Source organism: Lactuca virosa, chromosome 5, assembly GCF_052849685.1.
Source record: "Lactuca virosa cultivar CGN04683 chromosome 5, Lactuca_virosa_CGN04683_v6, whole genome shotgun sequence".
NCBI lineage: Eukaryota > Viridiplantae > Streptophyta > Magnoliopsida > Asterales > Asteraceae > Lactuca > Lactuca virosa.
This window is the reverse complement of record NC_136430.1, coordinates 288662349-288680501: the sequence shown is the minus strand read 5'-3', so window position 1 is coordinate 288680501 and position 18153 is coordinate 288662349. Positions and strand designations below refer to the sequence as shown.

General features: G+C 32.7%; 2 protein-coding genes and 1 pseudogene across 4 annotated transcripts; 1 reads left to right on the top strand and 2 right to left on the bottom strand.

The window, feature by feature from the left end:
• The first annotated feature begins 1073 nt into the window (after positions 1 to 1073).
• On the top strand, positions 1074 to 4591 carry LOC145114616 (long chain base biosynthesis protein 1-like). 2 transcript variants are annotated; one of them, XM_079050666.1, is made up of 12 exons: positions 1074 to 1337; positions 1813 to 1965; positions 2044 to 2138; positions 2225 to 2316; positions 2405 to 2498; positions 2615 to 2687; positions 2940 to 3072; positions 3168 to 3342; positions 3432 to 3572; positions 3671 to 3766; positions 3868 to 4137; positions 4230 to 4591. In XM_079050666.1, exons 2-12 carry the CDS (start codon positions 1842 to 1844, stop codon positions 4404 to 4406), a joined length of 1470 nt encoding a protein of 489 aa, XP_078906792.1. In that variant the 5' UTR covers positions 1074 to 1337; positions 1813 to 1841; the 3' UTR covers positions 4407 to 4591. The 2 variants fall into 2 exon arrangements, with proteins under 2 accessions (XP_078906792.1, XP_078906793.1); XM_079050667.1 differs by lacking the exons at positions 1074 to 1337; positions 1813 to 1965 and having other exon boundaries at positions 2413 to 2498.
• A 324-nt stretch (positions 4592 to 4915) lies between these two features.
• On the bottom strand, positions 4916 to 7458 carry LOC145110921 (putative clathrin assembly protein At4g32285 pseudogene; annotated as a pseudogene). The gene is made up of 2 exons (XR_013710119.1): positions 7349 to 7458; positions 4916 to 6838 (listed from the first exon to the last, which is right to left on the bottom strand). The product of XR_013710119.1 is annotated as a putative clathrin assembly protein At4g32285 pseudogene (transcript).
• A 1890-nt stretch (positions 7459 to 9348) lies between these two features.
• LOC145114615 (topless-related protein 4-like) lies at positions 9349 to 15925 on the bottom strand. Its single transcript, XM_079050665.1, has 26 exons — positions 15781 to 15925; positions 15342 to 15444; positions 15045 to 15224; positions 14757 to 14870; positions 14521 to 14679; positions 14261 to 14444; positions 14049 to 14172; positions 13862 to 13974; positions 13614 to 13782; positions 13424 to 13533; positions 13251 to 13320; positions 13058 to 13131; positions 12842 to 12937; positions 12673 to 12768; positions 12444 to 12571; positions 12127 to 12361; positions 11879 to 12043; positions 11689 to 11781; positions 11425 to 11577; positions 11237 to 11347; positions 10972 to 11154; positions 10752 to 10880; positions 10565 to 10660; positions 10293 to 10481; positions 10038 to 10204; positions 9349 to 9930 (listed from the first exon to the last, which is right to left on the bottom strand). Exons 2-26 carry the CDS (start codon positions 15419 to 15421, stop codon positions 9726 to 9728), a joined length of 3423 nt encoding a protein of 1140 aa, XP_078906791.1. The 5' UTR covers positions 15422 to 15444; positions 15781 to 15925; the 3' UTR covers positions 9349 to 9725.
• Positions 15926 to 18153: the final 2228 nt, after the last annotated feature.

Below are 18153 nucleotides of genomic sequence, written 5' to 3'. Positions count from 1 at the left end.
CCCAAAGAAGAAGAGTTGGTGAAGGTTAGATAATGGGGAAAAAAAGAGGGACAGGAAGAGCATAAATAGTAAGAGGGTTGTATACCCAGAGAAAGAAAAGAAAGATAGAGAGATTCTATCTAAGAAAGAGTCAAAGAGTCAAAGAAGTGTACTTATGAGTACAAGAGTAGATTGGCATTGCTTGAGAGAAAGTAGTCATGTAGAGGATAAAGTCCATTGTTAAATGGAAAGTGTATGAAATAAGATGAGTAGAGCTTGCACCATGTCACTGATGCTCTAGTGATAACACTGACCAGAGATAGATTGGAAGAGAAAGAAGATAGATGTGTAGATAGAGAGAAAGTGGTGCAACAAGTGTCATGATGGACACTTAAGTGAAAAAGAATGTTAGTAAGAATGTTCCATTATGCTATGTTAAGAGCTAAGGAACATGAGAAGACGGGTCAAGACTTATGAGGAAGTAAAAGATGTAGAGTAAGAGGACACTTTGTTAGTGTGCCCACAAGAGAGAAAGAAGAGGAGATGTAGCTCCTAGGGTGCGAAAAGTAATTTCAGCCTAATCTCAACTTCTTACCATGACATTTCACTATTTAGCTTACGATTATTAGTTGGTAAGTTTCAGGAGTCTATATGTGTTCTTGTAGCTTATGTGGTATGTGTTCATGTAATATGTTTATATGTTCAGTTTTAGCATCCTTGTTCTCGAAAGGGGTTAGAGGAACCAATTGAATCAATCTTGTTCTCGAAAGGGACAAATGGAATTGGTTTACAGTCATGTGCTTACATCCGTTGATATTTAATATTTTCAGAAACTTCAGAGATAGATAAATGTCGTCATAACAAGAATCGAATAGAATGATATTTTTCTCTTTGAAAACAAACTAATCTTTCATTTAAATTTTAAGATCAAAACAATAGCAGACAAAACGTGAAAATTATGAGCCACAACTTGTCAAATATAGGAGTTTAGAGAAAACTGAAAAAATGAGTTTCTTTTTTAAACAAAATAAAAGAGTAAATGTTTAAAAATAAAATCCAAAAATATATTTTAATCGTTTGGCACACATATTTTATTATTTTCCACGGTTCAAGTAAAATCCCAGCAGAACCTCGACGGCCAGTCGGCCACTGCACTGCAAAGACCCTTTCTCTCTCTTTCTGTTGTCCCCAATCTTTCTTCTTCAATCACCATCCTTGCTAAATTAGGGTTCCAAATCTCAATCCTGTAATTGATTTCTTGGGGTTTGAGGTTTTGAACTCAGCATCAGAATCAAACAGTAACTTCTAGATCTGCATACAATTCTTGGATCGATTCGACTCGCAGTTAGTCAGATCAGGTAATTCACAATCCTTACTGTTCATGAAGTATCATACTGATCATTGCTATCAATCTTAATTGAGAAATTGAAAATTTTCATCCTTAAATCACATCGGAACATTTCCTCTGTAATTTCATAATCCGTATGTTCCTCGTTATACTTGGATTACTAACCATTTTGTTATTCGTTGCAAGTTCATGAACTTAATCATACTGTATACTTTATGATTGTGTTAGATAGGGAATTTGAAAGACTCTGTATTTGTTATTATCAACAATTCGATCGATTTCATATTGCTTATGGTTAAACATGCTAGTGATGATTCATATTTTCAGCATAAAGCTTGTGCTGCTTTTACTTTTATATATGTTCTTTCAAAAAAAAGCAATTTTTATGGTTCTTTTCCCTATAAACACAAGTTCAGGGTATAAAAATCCCGAAATTTACATTTGATAATCATGATCTAAAACCATATTGGTTTGGCTATATTCAGAGATTCTTATAAACATCGGGACATTTGAAATGGAGTTATCAAACAACATTGCTACAGCCTTGATGAATTCCATGAAAAATGCATCTGATTGGGTGACATTTGCATACGATGCGCCTTTTGCTCGAGCTGTTGTTTTTGGAGTCCCCATTGGAGGTAGAGTTTCAAATCAATAAATCACAAAAGCTCTTATTCAAGCAATTAATACTGATCATATATATACTTTTGTTATAGGACATTTGTTTGTGGAAGGTCTATTACTTGTAGTTATTCTCTTCTTACTATCTCAAAAGAGTTACAAGCCACCTAAACGCCCTTTAACAAATAAGGTTTAATTCCATACTTTACAAAGTTGATTTGCAGTTATATGTATTTTGATGAAGACAGACATTTGATAAATGATAAATGTTTGTAGGAAATAGACGAATTATGTGATGAATGGGTACCCGAGTCTCTTATTCCACCTATAAATGAAGAGATGGAAACGGAAGCTCCAGTATTGGAGAGGTACGTATGTATGTATTTTTAAGAGTATATGAAATAAAGTGAGAAATGGTTTGTTTATTATTGGTTATATAAGTTGGATTACATTCAGTGCTGCAGGACCACATACAATAATAAATGGTAAAGAAGTGGTGAATTTTGCTTCTGCGAATTACCTAGGATTGATGGGAGATGACAAGTTACTTGTGAGAAAACAAAACTACCCTTTAACCCTTCTTACTTTATTTTACTATGATTCTTTCATTTTCAATTTCATTTTCATTTTCATTTATGTAAATTTAATAATAATGATTAATCGCAGGAGTCATGTACTTCTGCTCTCGAGAAATACGGTGTTGGTTCCTGTGGTCCTCGTGGATTTTACGGAACAATTGGTACAATTACAAATACCCAAATAAAATAATCTAGGGTTATTTTTGTCTTTCTGACGATGAAGATGAGAAGGGCATTCACGTCTTTTGCACACGTCCCTATCTCATCTTTTTTTGGTGTGATAAAAAGTGTCATTTTTGTTAGAGCCTAATGCATGCCAAACACAGTACAACTTGTTTTGTTCTGTTGTAAATGTAATTTTAGGAAACCACTACAAAAGTGACATTTTTTTTTTTTTTTTGTTATTTATGTAGATGTTCACCTTGATTGTGAAGCAAGAATAGCGAGGTTTCTAGGAACGCCTGATTCCATACTTTATTCTTATGGACTTTCGACTATGTTTAGTGCAATTCCAGCATTTTGCAAGAAAGGAGATGTTGTTATTGTGTGAGTATGAGGTCAAACATGTCATTTCTCATATTTATCCAAGTTCTCGACAAATAGCAAAGTATTATCTAATAGTAAAACTTGGGTTTTTACAGAGATGAAGGTGTTCACTGGGGCATACAGAATGGGTTATATCTATCTAGAAGTACAATCATATACTTTAAGCACAACAACATGGAGTCCTTACAAACTACACTTGAGAAAGTCACCCAAGACAACAAACGAACTAAGAAGTTGAGACGCTACATCGTGGTTGAATCTGTATATCAGGTATTTTTCTATTCTATTTTTATTTTTCTTTTTATTTAAATTTGATATTAGATGAATAATAAAAGCTGGTAAAATCAAATGTTTTACAGAATTCAGGTCAAATCGCACCACTTGATGAGATAATCAGGCTGAAAGAGAAGTACAGATTCCGTGTTTTATTAGATGAAAGCAACTCTTTTGGGGTTCTTGGTGGATCTGGTAGAGGTTTAACTGAACACTACAATGTTCCCGTATGTTCAATCTCTTTCTCTTATAATGAGACTAAATGACCATTTTACCCTTACATGTCAAAGGAAAGTCTTTTTTGTTGTTTATTATTTTGTTGTAGGTTGAGAAGGTGGATATAATAACAGCTGCTATGGGACATGCATTGGCCTCAGAAGGTGGATTCTGTACAGGAAGTAATAGAGTTATCGATCACCAAGTACTTACTATTACTACATCTTAATCCTTCTCTCAAAGGGCAAATCCGTAATTTTAACATGAAATAATCTTGCCACTTATTATGACTTTATCTTTGTGTAGCGGCTGAGCAGCTCTGGTTATGTGTTCTCGGCTTCTCTCCCACCATACTTAGCAAGTGCTGCAATTACTGCGATTGATGTGATAGAAGCAAACCCTAAACTTCTAACAAAGTTAAGGGACAACATCAAGACATTATTTACAGGGTTGTTGGGAATACAAGGATTAAAACTTGCAAGTGATATACTTTCACCTATTGTGTTCCTAGTATTGAAGGAATCTACAGGGTCTATGAAGAGTGATCTTCAGTTGCTTCAGGATATTGCTGATCGGGTAACATCACTTGTACTTATTTGAAATATGAAAATTGAAAAGGTTATTTTTTTTTTTTTTTAATTATTTGTGATGGAAATGGGATTTTGTAGGTATTGAAGGAACATTCGGTTTTTGTGGTACCTTCTAGAAGATCGACACTTGATAAATGCAAGCTGCCTGTTGGGATTAGATTGTTTGTGTCGGCTGCTCACACGGAATCTGATTTAAGGAAAGCATATGAAGCACTGAAGACTGTTGCTGCTTCAGTACTCACGCCTCAAAACTGAATACCAAATTGCAGGAAATTTCTTCTTTTTTCCATTTTTTTTCATAAAAAAAACCATTAATTTATTTGATAGTTTATTGTATCATTCTTGACATATCTAATTGATTTTCTTCATAATTTTGTTTCCTTATTGACACTTAGCTTCTTTTTACGCCAGCTGGAATGAAATCTTAATTTATTCGTTTATATTTGATTGAGAGTTTTGAAGTTATAATTTAATTTTTTTATTTAGTGTAAGTTACAATTTTCGTCCCTGTGGTTTGTTGATTTTCTGGATTTGCTCCATTATTAACCTTTTTTGTCATGCTTTTAGTCACCAAAATAGGAACCCTTAAGAATTAAGAGTTAATAGATAGATGTTAAATAACCATTTTTGTCATGCTTTTAGTCACAAAAAGTACTTAAAATCAAGTGTAATCTTCACAAAAAGAGACCAAAAACACATATTTTAAGTGTCACTAAAACAAAACATGCTGAATAGGGAAAACTCTTTTCATAAAGCTATTGTTTATATTAGAAACCGGCCAGAATGATACCGCAGAAACTTTATTTAGGGAATCAAAATTTTTTTTACACAACTCAAGGAGTTGAAAATATCTCTGTAGAGAATTAAGCAAGAAAACAGATAATGTAAAAAAAAAAAAATTAATCAATAATGTGCGTAGTTATACCCTGTGTGCTGTCCCATGCCATTGAAAGCAGCAGCAACACCACCATTGATCTTGTCCATAGGTCCTTGTACTTGCACTTGCACTTGACCTAGCATCGTATTGTTTCCATATGGTTGTTGCCACACCTGTTGTTCCTGCACAAGAAAACTTTGTTTCTTTTCCAAGTCAGCAAGTTGGACATACGGCGGAGGTGGGACCATAAGAGATGCTGCAAAAGGATCTTGTGGGTCCACTTTCTGTATGGGTTCGCTGGGTGCAGGTAGTGCCAACACTGATGTTGTTATTGCAGGTGTTACAGTTCTCCTCAACCCAGATACAGAACTTCCATTATTATCATATATATCATTCAACATTACCGGATCAATAACACCCGTATCAACCTTGTGATTCGATAAACTACTAGCGGATTCCACCAACGCAAGCTCCCAATCAGATTTTCCATTTTCATTTATCTTTGAAGAACAAGGCTTACTTTCAGAAAACAAAGCAAGTACTAATGTGTTTGTGTTTGTGATTGTGTTTGAGTTTGTGTTTGTGTTTGTGTTTGTGTTTCCATGGTTGTCAACGGGAACAATTTCATCTTTCAGATCCAACAGGTCACCGGTGGTTTGTGGTGGTGTGGTGGTGGATGATGGTCCGTTTTCTATGGCTAAGTTCTTAAGCCTTTTCTTTTTTTCTCTTATAAATCTCTCTAAGGTTACCAAAACTTTATCTGTAATCTTTAGAACTTCGGGAAACTCCGAAGCTCTAGCAACACCTAAATTTTTTGACCATTTGTAAAAGTCAAAAAGCTCGTCGATTGTTTTAGCTGCACTTACGTATTGATCAAAAGTTTTGACACAATTGGCGTATTCCATTTCGGGTAATCGATCAAGTAAAACACCTAAAGCCTCCCATATATCCGCATAAATCCGAAAACTTTCTCTCAAAACGAGGTGAAGTGCAACAAGAATCATTTTGTTGGTTTTCGCACTTCCAGCTGGCCTACACAATAATCCACGATCAATAAGTCGAAGAAGTTTATTCAATCTTTCCAAAACCCTATCGGGTTTCATCTCTTTAACGGGTGTAACTGCTTTTGATTCTTTTCGTGAAATCGATTCGTAGTATAAATCACCATAAGATTTGGATTTATGACTGATTCCATAACTGTGATCATCTCTAAATCCACCATATCTTTCTTCAAAACGCCATTTATCGTTGAAACCACTTAGTTTTCGTTCAAACGCGATGAACTCAAGCTTCTGATCGAGGTACAAAGCGTAATTTTTCACAAAAGCGGAATGATCCCAGTAATTAGAAAGAGCTTCAACGCGAAAATCCGACATGTTCAATACTCGTGTACCTTTTCGGCTTGCGAACATGATCTCTTGACCGAAAAGTGGGGATCCGTCTACTAACAATCTGTGTACAAGCATCAATGCCTTCAATGCCACGACCCAATCGCTTGTTTTGTTCAATCGTTTTGAGATGTTGTAAACACACGCGCTTACGTATCCTCTTGATTGGGATATGAGGTGAAGGATTTCTCTTATGTATTTTTCTTCAGCTGGCTCAATGTCATGACCTGTTGCTTTCACTATCAGCACCTCGAGATTTGGTGCTACATTGCCTGCAACTTTCGCTAGGCTTATACTAGTTTGGTCTTTCACCACACCAATCGCCTTTCTAATTGTGCTTGAAGACATCGAAGCAATAATATCACCTCTTTCCTTGGATTTATCTCACTGATTGTTCTTCTGCTCTTAATTAAACAGCAAGTCTGCAGAGAAATCGAATGAGATATAACATGTTTGCAAATCAAGACAACACTGATTAGGTAAATCGACGCGTTTTTTTTTTTTTTTTTGCAGAGAAACCTAATCGAACAATTTATGGAATTATCAGAAGTCATAACTACATTATTCAATTTGTAGCATCTGTAATCGAGTGAAATACAGTAATCAAAATTAATCAAATTGAACGCGAAGTTATTTGCATCTCTTTGTTCGGGATGGAGAAATTGTGAACACGATCGATTAACAAGATAAGTTACGTTAAAATTAACAAAATGTCAAAACACGAAGCAATTTCTCAAAATTATATACGGTTCTGTACGAAATCAACGTCAAAACTGTGATTTAGGTCTCAGATTACGATCATTCGTGTTAATTTGAGCTACAGGTGATGATCATGATCACTTCTACAACGATTCGCAAATTACGATCTAAAATGATCACATATACTGCATCGTATATACGAAGTGAAAGAGAGAGATGGATGAGAAACTTACCGACAATTGTCAGAGAATTTGATGCTTGATTAAGAATGGTGGAAGAAGCTCCGATCTACGAGAAAAGTGAACGCTTTACAAAACCAAAAATGGCGAATGTATTGTATGGGCAACTTTATGTATGAGTGGTATGACGAGTGTTCCTTTTTTTAAACATCTTAAACTTTTTCAATTCGCCCCTTCAAGTATTCTTGAGTTTCTTAAAACCCCCCTGTGTATTTGACCTTTTCCACCAAAAAGGCAAAAACCGTTATTGCTCATTACTAAAATTTGTGTGGATTCTAATTTTCTTCTGTTTGACGACCAATTTATTTGTATCTCTTTTGAATAAAAACGCGTTTATTCGCGTTTCATTTGCTATTTAATAAAATTAAATTAAAAATAATTTTGAGTTTTGTAAATTTAATGTACGGGTTTAATATTTTTATGTCGAATTTAAATAGAAATATAGTTTTGAATCATTCGAGAGTCCAAGTTTGATTTTAGTCTAACATTTGCGCATGACACTCAAGCTTGTAGCATTACTTTTAGGGTCTGGTTTTTTTCGCTAATGTTAGAGTAAATTTTAAATTTGGTCCCTTTGCTTTACAGTTTTTGAAGGTTTTTTCCAAGTGTAATTTTTGTTGCAAATTTGACATAGTGGTTTTATTTCCAAGTGTTATTTTGTTCATGGAGCAAACCAGGAAAAAGTATACCAAAAGAACCAAATTTGTAATTTAGTCTTAGTGTTGTAATTATCTTTAAAAATATAATTTTCAGATTATTTTACAATTAAGATAGAATATAACCATTTTCTCCTTGGCCTAACGATATTTTCTTGGTTAAGTTTGTAAATAAGTAATGCTTTGAATATGAACATAAAACTATACTATTTTTAAATAAGATTCTACTTATAAAAATAAATTGTTTGGGGAGGTTTAAGTTATTTCAATACAATGTATGCAGAGTATCACTACTCATGTAAAAATGTAATTATTTTTCACATTTTTGTTATATGCTTGAAAACAAAAGTTCAAATTTCATTATCACAATAGTTATATAAATTTTCTTCAAGTTTATTCAATAAACCATTATGGTTGTGATGTTTAAAACTTTACAATCCAATATGTAACATCTTGTATTTCCGTTTTGGATATACCCTAGGGATAGTATTGTAAAGAAATTTAGTTAATAAAATTTATTATTTGGTGTTTAGATAGTTAATTATATAAATTATTTAAAAGATGTAATGGGTGAAATGCGTAATTTAGATGGGCAAAAATTAACAATTTTGTTGGATTTGACTTTTAAAAGTCAAAGAGAATTGACCAAAAGGAAATTAGATAAGAAATATGTCCAACAGTTCAATTAATGAATACTAAATTTACTAATTTAACAGAAAGGGGTTTGTCTATTTGTTGGATTTAATTACTAAATCAATCAATTAAAAGGAGTTGGGAAGTTAAAACTTAAAAATAAAATGGGAATTAACGATATATTATTTATAAAAGATAATTTATTGTTAAAAAAATGTATGTGGTTAAAAGGAATTTTTATGATTAAAGATGAAAGACCTTTTAATATCCAGTACTAAGTTAAATGTTTAACTTTTTTATAAAATAAAATTATAAATAATAAAGGTATGGAATTAAATAATAAAAAGGGCCTAAAGGTGTACGATGAAAAAATAGGAATTTAAAAGCATTTATTAGCATGTGATGGCATCATAATATTAACCAACTTAAATTTAATTAAAAGATGCATTTCAATTTGACAAAAATAATTTGGTTGACGATTAAAAAAAGGGTTAACGGAAGATCAATAAAAATAGAAAAGAAGGACAAATGTAAAACTTAGTTGCTCTCTCAAACTGGAAGTTACATGAGTTAGTTATTTAGAGGCCTTATATGGTATTTTGACTATTCATTTTTATTTTGATTATTTAAATATACTTTTAAACTTTTAAGAATATTTAGAGTTTATTATTCTCCACCCAAACCACCAAATTCTCCACATGGTAATGATAATAATAATAATAATAATAATAATAATAATAATAATAATGAGGATACATCTGATTAAAAACAAGTAATAAAAAGAGTTGATATCAACAAACACAATGTCAATGTCAATGTCAATGTCACCACCAAAACCTTTGTATGTGCTAATAAACTTAAAACACAACCTTCTTGACAACATATCTTCAAAGATTTGCAGTTTCATCGAAAAACTTTACACCATAATTCATCATCATCTTCATCTATAACACCCGATTCTAAATGTCTCACTACAGACCAGGTATCAATCACTGCCTCCTACAACTCCTTCCTGTACCTAAGTAACTCTTTTTTTCCTTTTCCTTTTCCTTTTTAATAATAAGAGGTTTTGGTTTTAACTTTTACCTCTGTGTTTGATCAGTTGTACTTGTTGCGCCAGGTGTCATGCTACTGGGCCCCGCCCCATTCTCAAGTGGAGGCGATGTCCCCCATTTCCCTTCTGACTCTTGCGGCTCCAGCACTATCACACCGCCATCTGTCAATCCTAATGCAAATTGATTCGCTTCTGTCGGATGTGCAGCAATCACAAGCGGATACACCCGTGAACTACAAAACAAATTTACAACCTTTTTAGTCAAAATTTACATTTTTCATCCCTCATTTCTTCTGTTTTCTTCCAAGGGCAAAATGGTCATTTTACGTATAATACTCACTTTGGATTTGAAGGCAAGTAGGCGGTGGAACTGATACGACATCGCAATCTGAGAGTTGAGGCGGTTAGAATACAGACGCTTCCATCTTCAAAGCCCACGTAAATCGATTGGCTATCGCATGAATAAGTAGCATGTGTGATTAAACCACTTGTTTCTTGTGGGACCCACTGTAGTGTTTTATGTAAGTCAACAAGTCAAACCCACTAGCTCAAAAAATTAAAAAAAAAAAAAGTTAAAAAAAAAAAAAAAACAAACCTGCTTGAGGCGTTCAAGTTTAGGTGCTTCATAAATAGCTATTTGAGTTTCATGAACTGCTAGCAAATGTGTTTGATCATTATGGAATTGCACACGTGTGTCCACTATAGGAGCAGCAACTCGTCCAGCTGGAATTTGTAAATGTTTACTTGTTTGTTTCTCCCATCCTTCCGTGCTCCAAACACATAACTTTATATTTTATAATAAAAAAAATCCATTAAAACAAATATATACAAATGGAATGAAAAGAATTTGAAAGTTGTTTTTGTTACCTGAGAATCGGCTCCGGAAGATACTAGAACATTAAGAATGTTAGAGAAGGCCAAGCCTGTTATTCGTTTGTTATGCCCTTTAAGCTTTGTTTTAACCTGTTTGTAACAAACAATCATTAGTTTGTTTTTCAAAAGATTTAAATAAATACGAACTTAGATTTAAATATTTATTAACATAACAAACTACCTCATCGATTCGGACATTGTATATCTGAATAGAAGAATCCTCCATGCCTATTGCTATAATGTTATTGTCTTGTGGATGGAATGCCAGAAATGTGGCGGCAGGTGGTGGTGGCATGAATGTAGTCATTGTCTGCATATACATGAAAGTGGTAAGTAATGCATGAAATAGCAATGTACTTTCAAAAAAGATGAAAGTAGGATGCTATTAAAAAACATGTGACCTTAAATGTCATCATATTGAACAAAGAAATCTTTCCACCAGATGCAGACATAACATAGGAGTCGTTTTTTGAGAGTGCAAAACATGGAACAGCTTCTTCAGGGTTTGTAGCATCACTAATAACATTAGTCATCAAAATACCACTTGTAGGTTGCCATAATTGAGGGACAACATTCGCAGTAGCCTAAAAAATATTTTTTAAAAAATAAGTTATGTTCACAATTTATTTAATTGAGAAAAAATAAAATAAATAAATAAATGAATACCTTCCCAGATGAATTCCGGTCATTTCGTTGCCATTTCCATAGTTTATGAACCGCATTGGCTGCTAGAGCCAATATTGCAAGTCCCGAATTTGTATAAATCAATCTTGAAACCTGTAAAAATATGTATATAAAATAAGAATTGTTGTGAAGAAAAGAAACAGTAGAAGAGATGGAAATGACGAAAATACCCTCATTGCTGAAGATGTTGTATCGGGAAGGCGTAATGATCGACATTGTGCGGGTTCGGTGATTTCTGTTAGTTTCCATATCCGTGATTTGTCCATTGATTCGTCTACAATTCTAGGCTTCACATCAACCAAGCTTCGACTGTCACCACCATTCTACAATTTTGACCAATTTTAAAAAAGTCAAAGTCAACATATCATGATTACAAATATTATAATATATTAATATGTGAAAGTGAAAGTAGGTTGTTATTTAATATTTCTTACCATTGCAACCATTGATGGCATTGGTGGAACTCTATCCATGATGCTTGGTCCAGCAGACGGATTAGCAGCACCAAACGTACTCATCGGGGAAGTCTAACAATTCCACATTTCATCAGTCAGACAAAATGACCATTTTACCCTTTGAAACAAATTTTTTATTTAACAAAAATCTTGATGCCATTTTACATACCTTCACAACAGATGCAGATGCAACTCGTGAAGGGTCAAAAGAACGATTCTCCATGGTTCTTAGCAGCCTAATCCCATCTGGATTTGCTAAAATTTTAATCCCATTTTCGTTTGTTGAAACAGCTAATAAAATCCCTTCTTTGTTAAACCTTATGCAAGGAGAAGCCTGAAGAATGATTTTTTTTAAGATATAAAATTTTATATATAGAAAAAGAAAAAGAATCGGATAGGATAGGATAGGATAATTACAGGTAAACCACCCTCAGCATCAATAGTTGTTAATAAATTAACACTATCCATATCCCAAAATTTAATTAAAAATTCATCACCAGCAGCAAGAAAACGGTTTTTTGTAGTATCAAATTGAACAACACCAACAGATCGTTTTCCAAGACCATTATATGTACGTTTCACAGCTCCTTCACTTTCATTCCATTCCACTATGTATGATTCACCTTCTTTATTTGTCCCACATGAGAATAACCTATTCAATGTTCTAATTTAGCATCGTAGATCAAAAGGGCAAAAAAGGAATTTTAAGAGTTTTAAAAGTTATAAATTAAAACCTAGTTCCATCTGCATTGTATGCCATTGTTGTTGATGAATGACCTGGCGCATCGTAGTCAACTCTTGAACCCATGTTGTCGTATAACCATGCTTTTATTTTTCCATCAGTTGCAGTTGAAAAAATAAACTGGTGTATAAAGAATAAAGAAATTAATTATGTTTTTAAATTTGAGGAAAAAGGAAAAACAATGGAGGATAATTAAAGGAAAGGTTATATTGTATTTATACCTGAATGTTTTCTTTGAAATGTGGACATACGGAATATACAGGGGCTTCATGACCTTCAAATGTGTACTGTTTTGCCCCTGTTACTGCATCCCAGACCTATTATAAAGATGTTAAATTATATATTATTTAATTTTAATTTTAAATAGAAAAGGGTAATCAAAGTTTGTACCTTTATTGACCTGTCTTCTCCACAAGTCACAATGCAAAGTTGTTTGTTTGGATAAGAGAAGGCAAGATCATTGACACTCCCCACATGAGCTTCAATCTGTACAAAAAAACAAGTCAAAAAGATATCTTTATATCATTTATATGAATCTAATATAAAAATATAGGCACCCTTTAATTTAAAAAGAAAAAGAAAATGAGAAGTTATATAATAATAAACCTCCAAGTGGTTTCGAAGATCATCACCACCATGGTAAGAGTATATCTGCACCACATGCTTTGAGTATGCAACACCTGTATCAATTATCAAAGTTCATGATGATGATTAAATCTCTAATTCTCAAGGGCAATTTGGTAATTTGGATATTAAAAAATATATATATATATATATATATATATATATATATATATACCGAAAAGGGTTCCATCAGGGCTCCAAGTTACACGGTTGACTGATGCGGTATAGTCACTAGACAAAGCCGCCTAGCACAGACCAAAGTCAAACAGTCAAGATTTTTATTTTTATACAATGTGTGTTTATTTGTTTCTTATTTTTATAAATTTTAATGAAAGTTAGAATGCAAACCTGCAAAGGCATTGAACAAGCACCAAGATCCCAAACCTTGAAATTTTTATGAGCAAGTTTCTCTCTACTACCTAATTCCCATATCATGACTTCTCCAGTACTTGTTCCAACTGTAGTTAGTTAAAAGAAATTTAAATGATTAACAGAGTAAAAAAAAAAATGGATATTTATTTAACAAATGAGAACTAACCAAGAAGCAAAATTTGCTGAACTGGATGAAAATCCATGCTCTTGACTACTGAACCCTGGTTTAGTGTCATCACTACAGCTTTAGGTAAATCATCAGATGAGTATGAGCTTTGACCATGGCTTTGACCACTGTAGCCAACAGGTAAGATATTCACAGGCAGATGATTCACCTGCAAACAACACATAGATGAGTCAAATATAACTCATATAAGGTAAAAATATAATCTTGAAAGAGGGAAAGAAGCTTACTTCCTCAGATATTCCAAATGTTCTTGTTCTCTTCAATACATGTTCAGAGTCAGCTGTTTGATAGTCAACAGCAGGATTATTGGTTGGAGGCGTTCTGGGGCGCTTTAATAAAGCTGAAAAAAAGGCAACACTATCAGCAACTTGAAGGGCAATTTGGTAATTTGGATAACTGGAGAAAATTATGTACCAGAGTTATTTGGTGGATTGAAACCAAGAGGACCTGCAGAAGCTGATGGATGAGGAACGGGTGAAGGATTTGCCATCCAACCAGCAAGTGATGTTGGTAGGGTTGCTGGTGTAGGCTGAAAAGGCTTCATATACAAACACAAATATATTATAAAAATGAAAACTTTATATAGAAAAAAAAACATCAATAAACTTGTTTAAGTTTTCACTTACACCATGAGCTCCCAAAGGTGGAAAGCCTGCAGGCTTTGGTACAGAGCCCATTAATGGATTATTTACAGGAGATGGAGCTCTTGCACCATTTGGCTGTGATTGACCACAAGAATGGTCAACAAACAGAGTTTTAATGTCTGGATTTGGCTTAGGGTTTTTGCACAGCTGATGTTGCCAATTCAGACTAGAAAACAAAAAAGAAATGTCAAAATGGTCAAGAAAAGTCAACCCCAGATACTGCAAAATGGAAAATTCTGTACCTTTGATTGATAAGTGTACGCAATCTTGAGTTTTTTAAAGTTGGAAAGTTTAGCTTATCACGAAACAGAGGATTTGCTTCAATCAGCTTTTTAAGCTCACCCAACATTATACCTCTGGCTGACTTTGTGTCTCCATATTTTGATAATTGCTCATTGTCCCTGTACATAATGCATTTTTTTTTATTAGAAACCAACAAAGTTTTATAAAAAATATGGAAAGAGGAACTCTTTCATACCTAAAATTCTCAAGAGTCAAAAGCTGTGTGATTTCTTTAAAAAGATCTTCATTAAAAGCTGAAAACACTTTCAAGTCCTTCACTAGAATTTCAACAGCTTTAGCACGATCCTTCCTACAAAATGAATCAATTTTAAGGATTTACACATCATTTCAAGAAATGAAAGTTTTTGGCCTTGTCTGTTATTAATTCTATTTCTGGTTTGTATTGCATAACCATTAACCACTAGCCAAATAAATGCCAAAGTAATGAAAGAACTGAATTTTAATAAAAAATTATACAACATACTTATCTAGAGCTTCTAGGTACTTCTGCTTTCGTATCTCAAAGAAGATCTTCATTGAATATCTGTTATCATCCACTTTTGTGAATCCTGAAAGATACTTTTCCACCTCATCCCACTCGCCATTTGTCACCATTTCTTCAAAGTAACGAATGTTGAAGAAAAAGCCTGATTCTTGCTCTAACCTAAACAATTAAACAAACAAAATAAGTTTTTCTTTAAATTGTATGCATGAATTTAGCAGCAGAGATGTAAAAGAAAAGGGGAAACAGAAACAAGCTAACAAATTCTTAAACCCTTACCTGTGAACAGTCTCCTTAAACTTCTCTTCATCTAAAAACTGAAGTATTAAAAACACAAGCTCTCTACTAAGGGACGACATCGCTTTTCCCTTTTCCCCAAAAGCTGCAGAAAATTAAGATAAAATATGAAGTACATAATTAATATAAAACGACAACCACAAACCCCTCAAAATCGTCATGGATCGAACAACAATAGTTCAACCTTTATTTCCGTGAAATTCAGCTAAATAACTCAACAAGCAAAACCCTAACGAACAGCTCCAATTCTTCGTTCAACAAAACCCGGAATTTCCGTAAACATACAGACTATATATGCATACAAATTCATCTACATCCATGTATGTATAATTAAACATATATAATTATGCATAGATACATAATAACCTACATGTATCGTCACTAGGTTTGTGAAAATTATGCAAGATTAGAGGTTTCTTACCTTCGAATTGGATGATGAAAGATTACTGAAACAGATCTGAGGGTTTGTAGAGAGAGAAACGAATTCCCTTTTACTGAAAATATTTCTTCTCCCTCTTCCTTTAGGGATTTCAAGAGAGAGAAAGCACAGAGAGAGATGTGAATCGGAAAACAAAGACACACGATATAAATAGTGGTGAAGAATACGAGTAGTACGAGATGATAGGGTAAGAGTTGATAAGTAGATTCGCTTATCATAAGAAGCAAGTCATCTTATCAACTGAGAGGTTATACAAATACAAACCTCTATAATAATCATTTCGCTTCTTTATTTTTAATTATAAGTTAATATAATTGTAATGTGTCTAGTTTTTTTTGTGTTTGAAAAGATGACTTTTTTTCGGGAAGAAGTTATTTAAGATATTTCAGATTAAATTTATAAACTGTTATTTAGATTAAAAAGTAAGATCCGGGCAGAAAAAAATTATTATGAAATTTCAAAAACAATTCTTAAATCCGGTAAAAAAAATTCTAAAATTTTAAGAAAAAAACTTTTTTTTACTAAAATATAACAAAAAGCTAAAAAAACATACCAAATGAGAAATAGTACGATGCAAAAGCTTAAAATGTAACTGAAAAATCAATTATATTTGTCCTTTCAAAATGGATATTTGGAACATGGGTAAAGATAGTTTTCACAAACATTTTATGCAAAAAAGGGAAGAAAAAAAAAACATTATATATTACCATTGGGCTTGGAATGCTTTGTTCCCCACTCTGGTTGTTTTTTTAATAAAGTGTAAAAAAAATTGATCAAATATATTTAAGGATAAAAAAAATTGATTAATGTATTTGATAAAATATATTTTATCCAAACTTGTATGTTACCTATGTATTTTTTATCTATTTTTACCAGATACTATATGATTGAATTGGCAAATGTCTCTATATCAACATTGAGTTGGGTTACATTGTGGCAATCCAATTGGCATTTTGGTCATAGTAACAAGTCCATGTGAATAATTCTGTTATAAATCAAATTTCTAAACGTTTAGAACCCTAAAAATGAACTCAACACCATCGTGCATTACCATGAACCAGCAACACCATCCATCTAGGATCCACCCACAAACCAGAAAATAGTAATTGACTACCATGAACCATACATCATTAAACAACTATCATTGTGTCCATCTCAAACCTATGAACCTAAATCAAAATAAAAAAGTATCCACAATAAATCTTCCGTTACCACCATCATAACAACTGATATCAAGAACAAAGTAGATGAACAACACCAACCAATTTCAATAACTAAACATATTAGGAAAAACTATTTGGTTTCAGTTTCGATTAATTCAAATGGATTCAAAGAACACCACCAGAGAACTAGGTCGTCGGAACTCGGCGATTTCACCTTCATCGCTTGTATCCAAACACAAAGCTCGTTTTCTATTATTATAATGACAAATTCAAGTCAAATTGACAACAACGATCGAGATGTATGCAAAGGTGAAGGTGAAAATCGAAAGCCACACGACTAAAAGAGCACATGTTAGGGTTGTTTGTGATGAAATTAAGGCGGTGATTTTTTCCCATTTTTTGCTCACACAAATTGATAGCTTTCTCGGAAAATACAGAAACTGGAGAGAAAGAACAAGATTAAAGTAAGTGAATCGTTTGATTTGGCTGGTCTCAAGGATTTGTAGAGAGAAGTCTAAGAGATTGGAGCATTATATTATATTTCAATAAAGCCGCTAATTTTTTTTTTCAAAAAAGGTTGTCATTATTAAGAAACAACTTTGATAAAAACCGATTTTAATGTTAATATGAAATTTTTTGCCAACTTAATTATGGTGATCGGTAGAACCAGATAAAAAATACATTATTTGTATAATTAACAGGTAAAATATAAGTTTGGTGACATAGACTATCAAAAAAATACAAAAAGAATCTTTAAATTGTAACATATACCATGTTTTAGGTGAATTTTTTTTTTTTGTGTATATATATATATATATATATATATATATATATATATATATATATATATATATATATATATATATATATGAAAATATTATATAAAATAGCAATAAATATTAGTTTTTATGTTTTCAATAACAATTTTTTCTTAAACTTTGTTAGACCGGAGGGTGTGGGTGGGTGGGAAACTCCCCTCACTTTTGTGGACCACAACACCCTTTCATTCACTTTCTTTTCCTTCACCTAAACCCAATGAATAGATGGGAAACTTCCCTCACTATTTTTTTATATTTAAAAAAAATGTATTTCCTACAAATATTATATTCATTTTGTAGAGAATTAAAAACCATAAGTTTTGATATATTTTTTTTTAATTTTTAGTAGGTATATAATTTAATAAATATTAAAA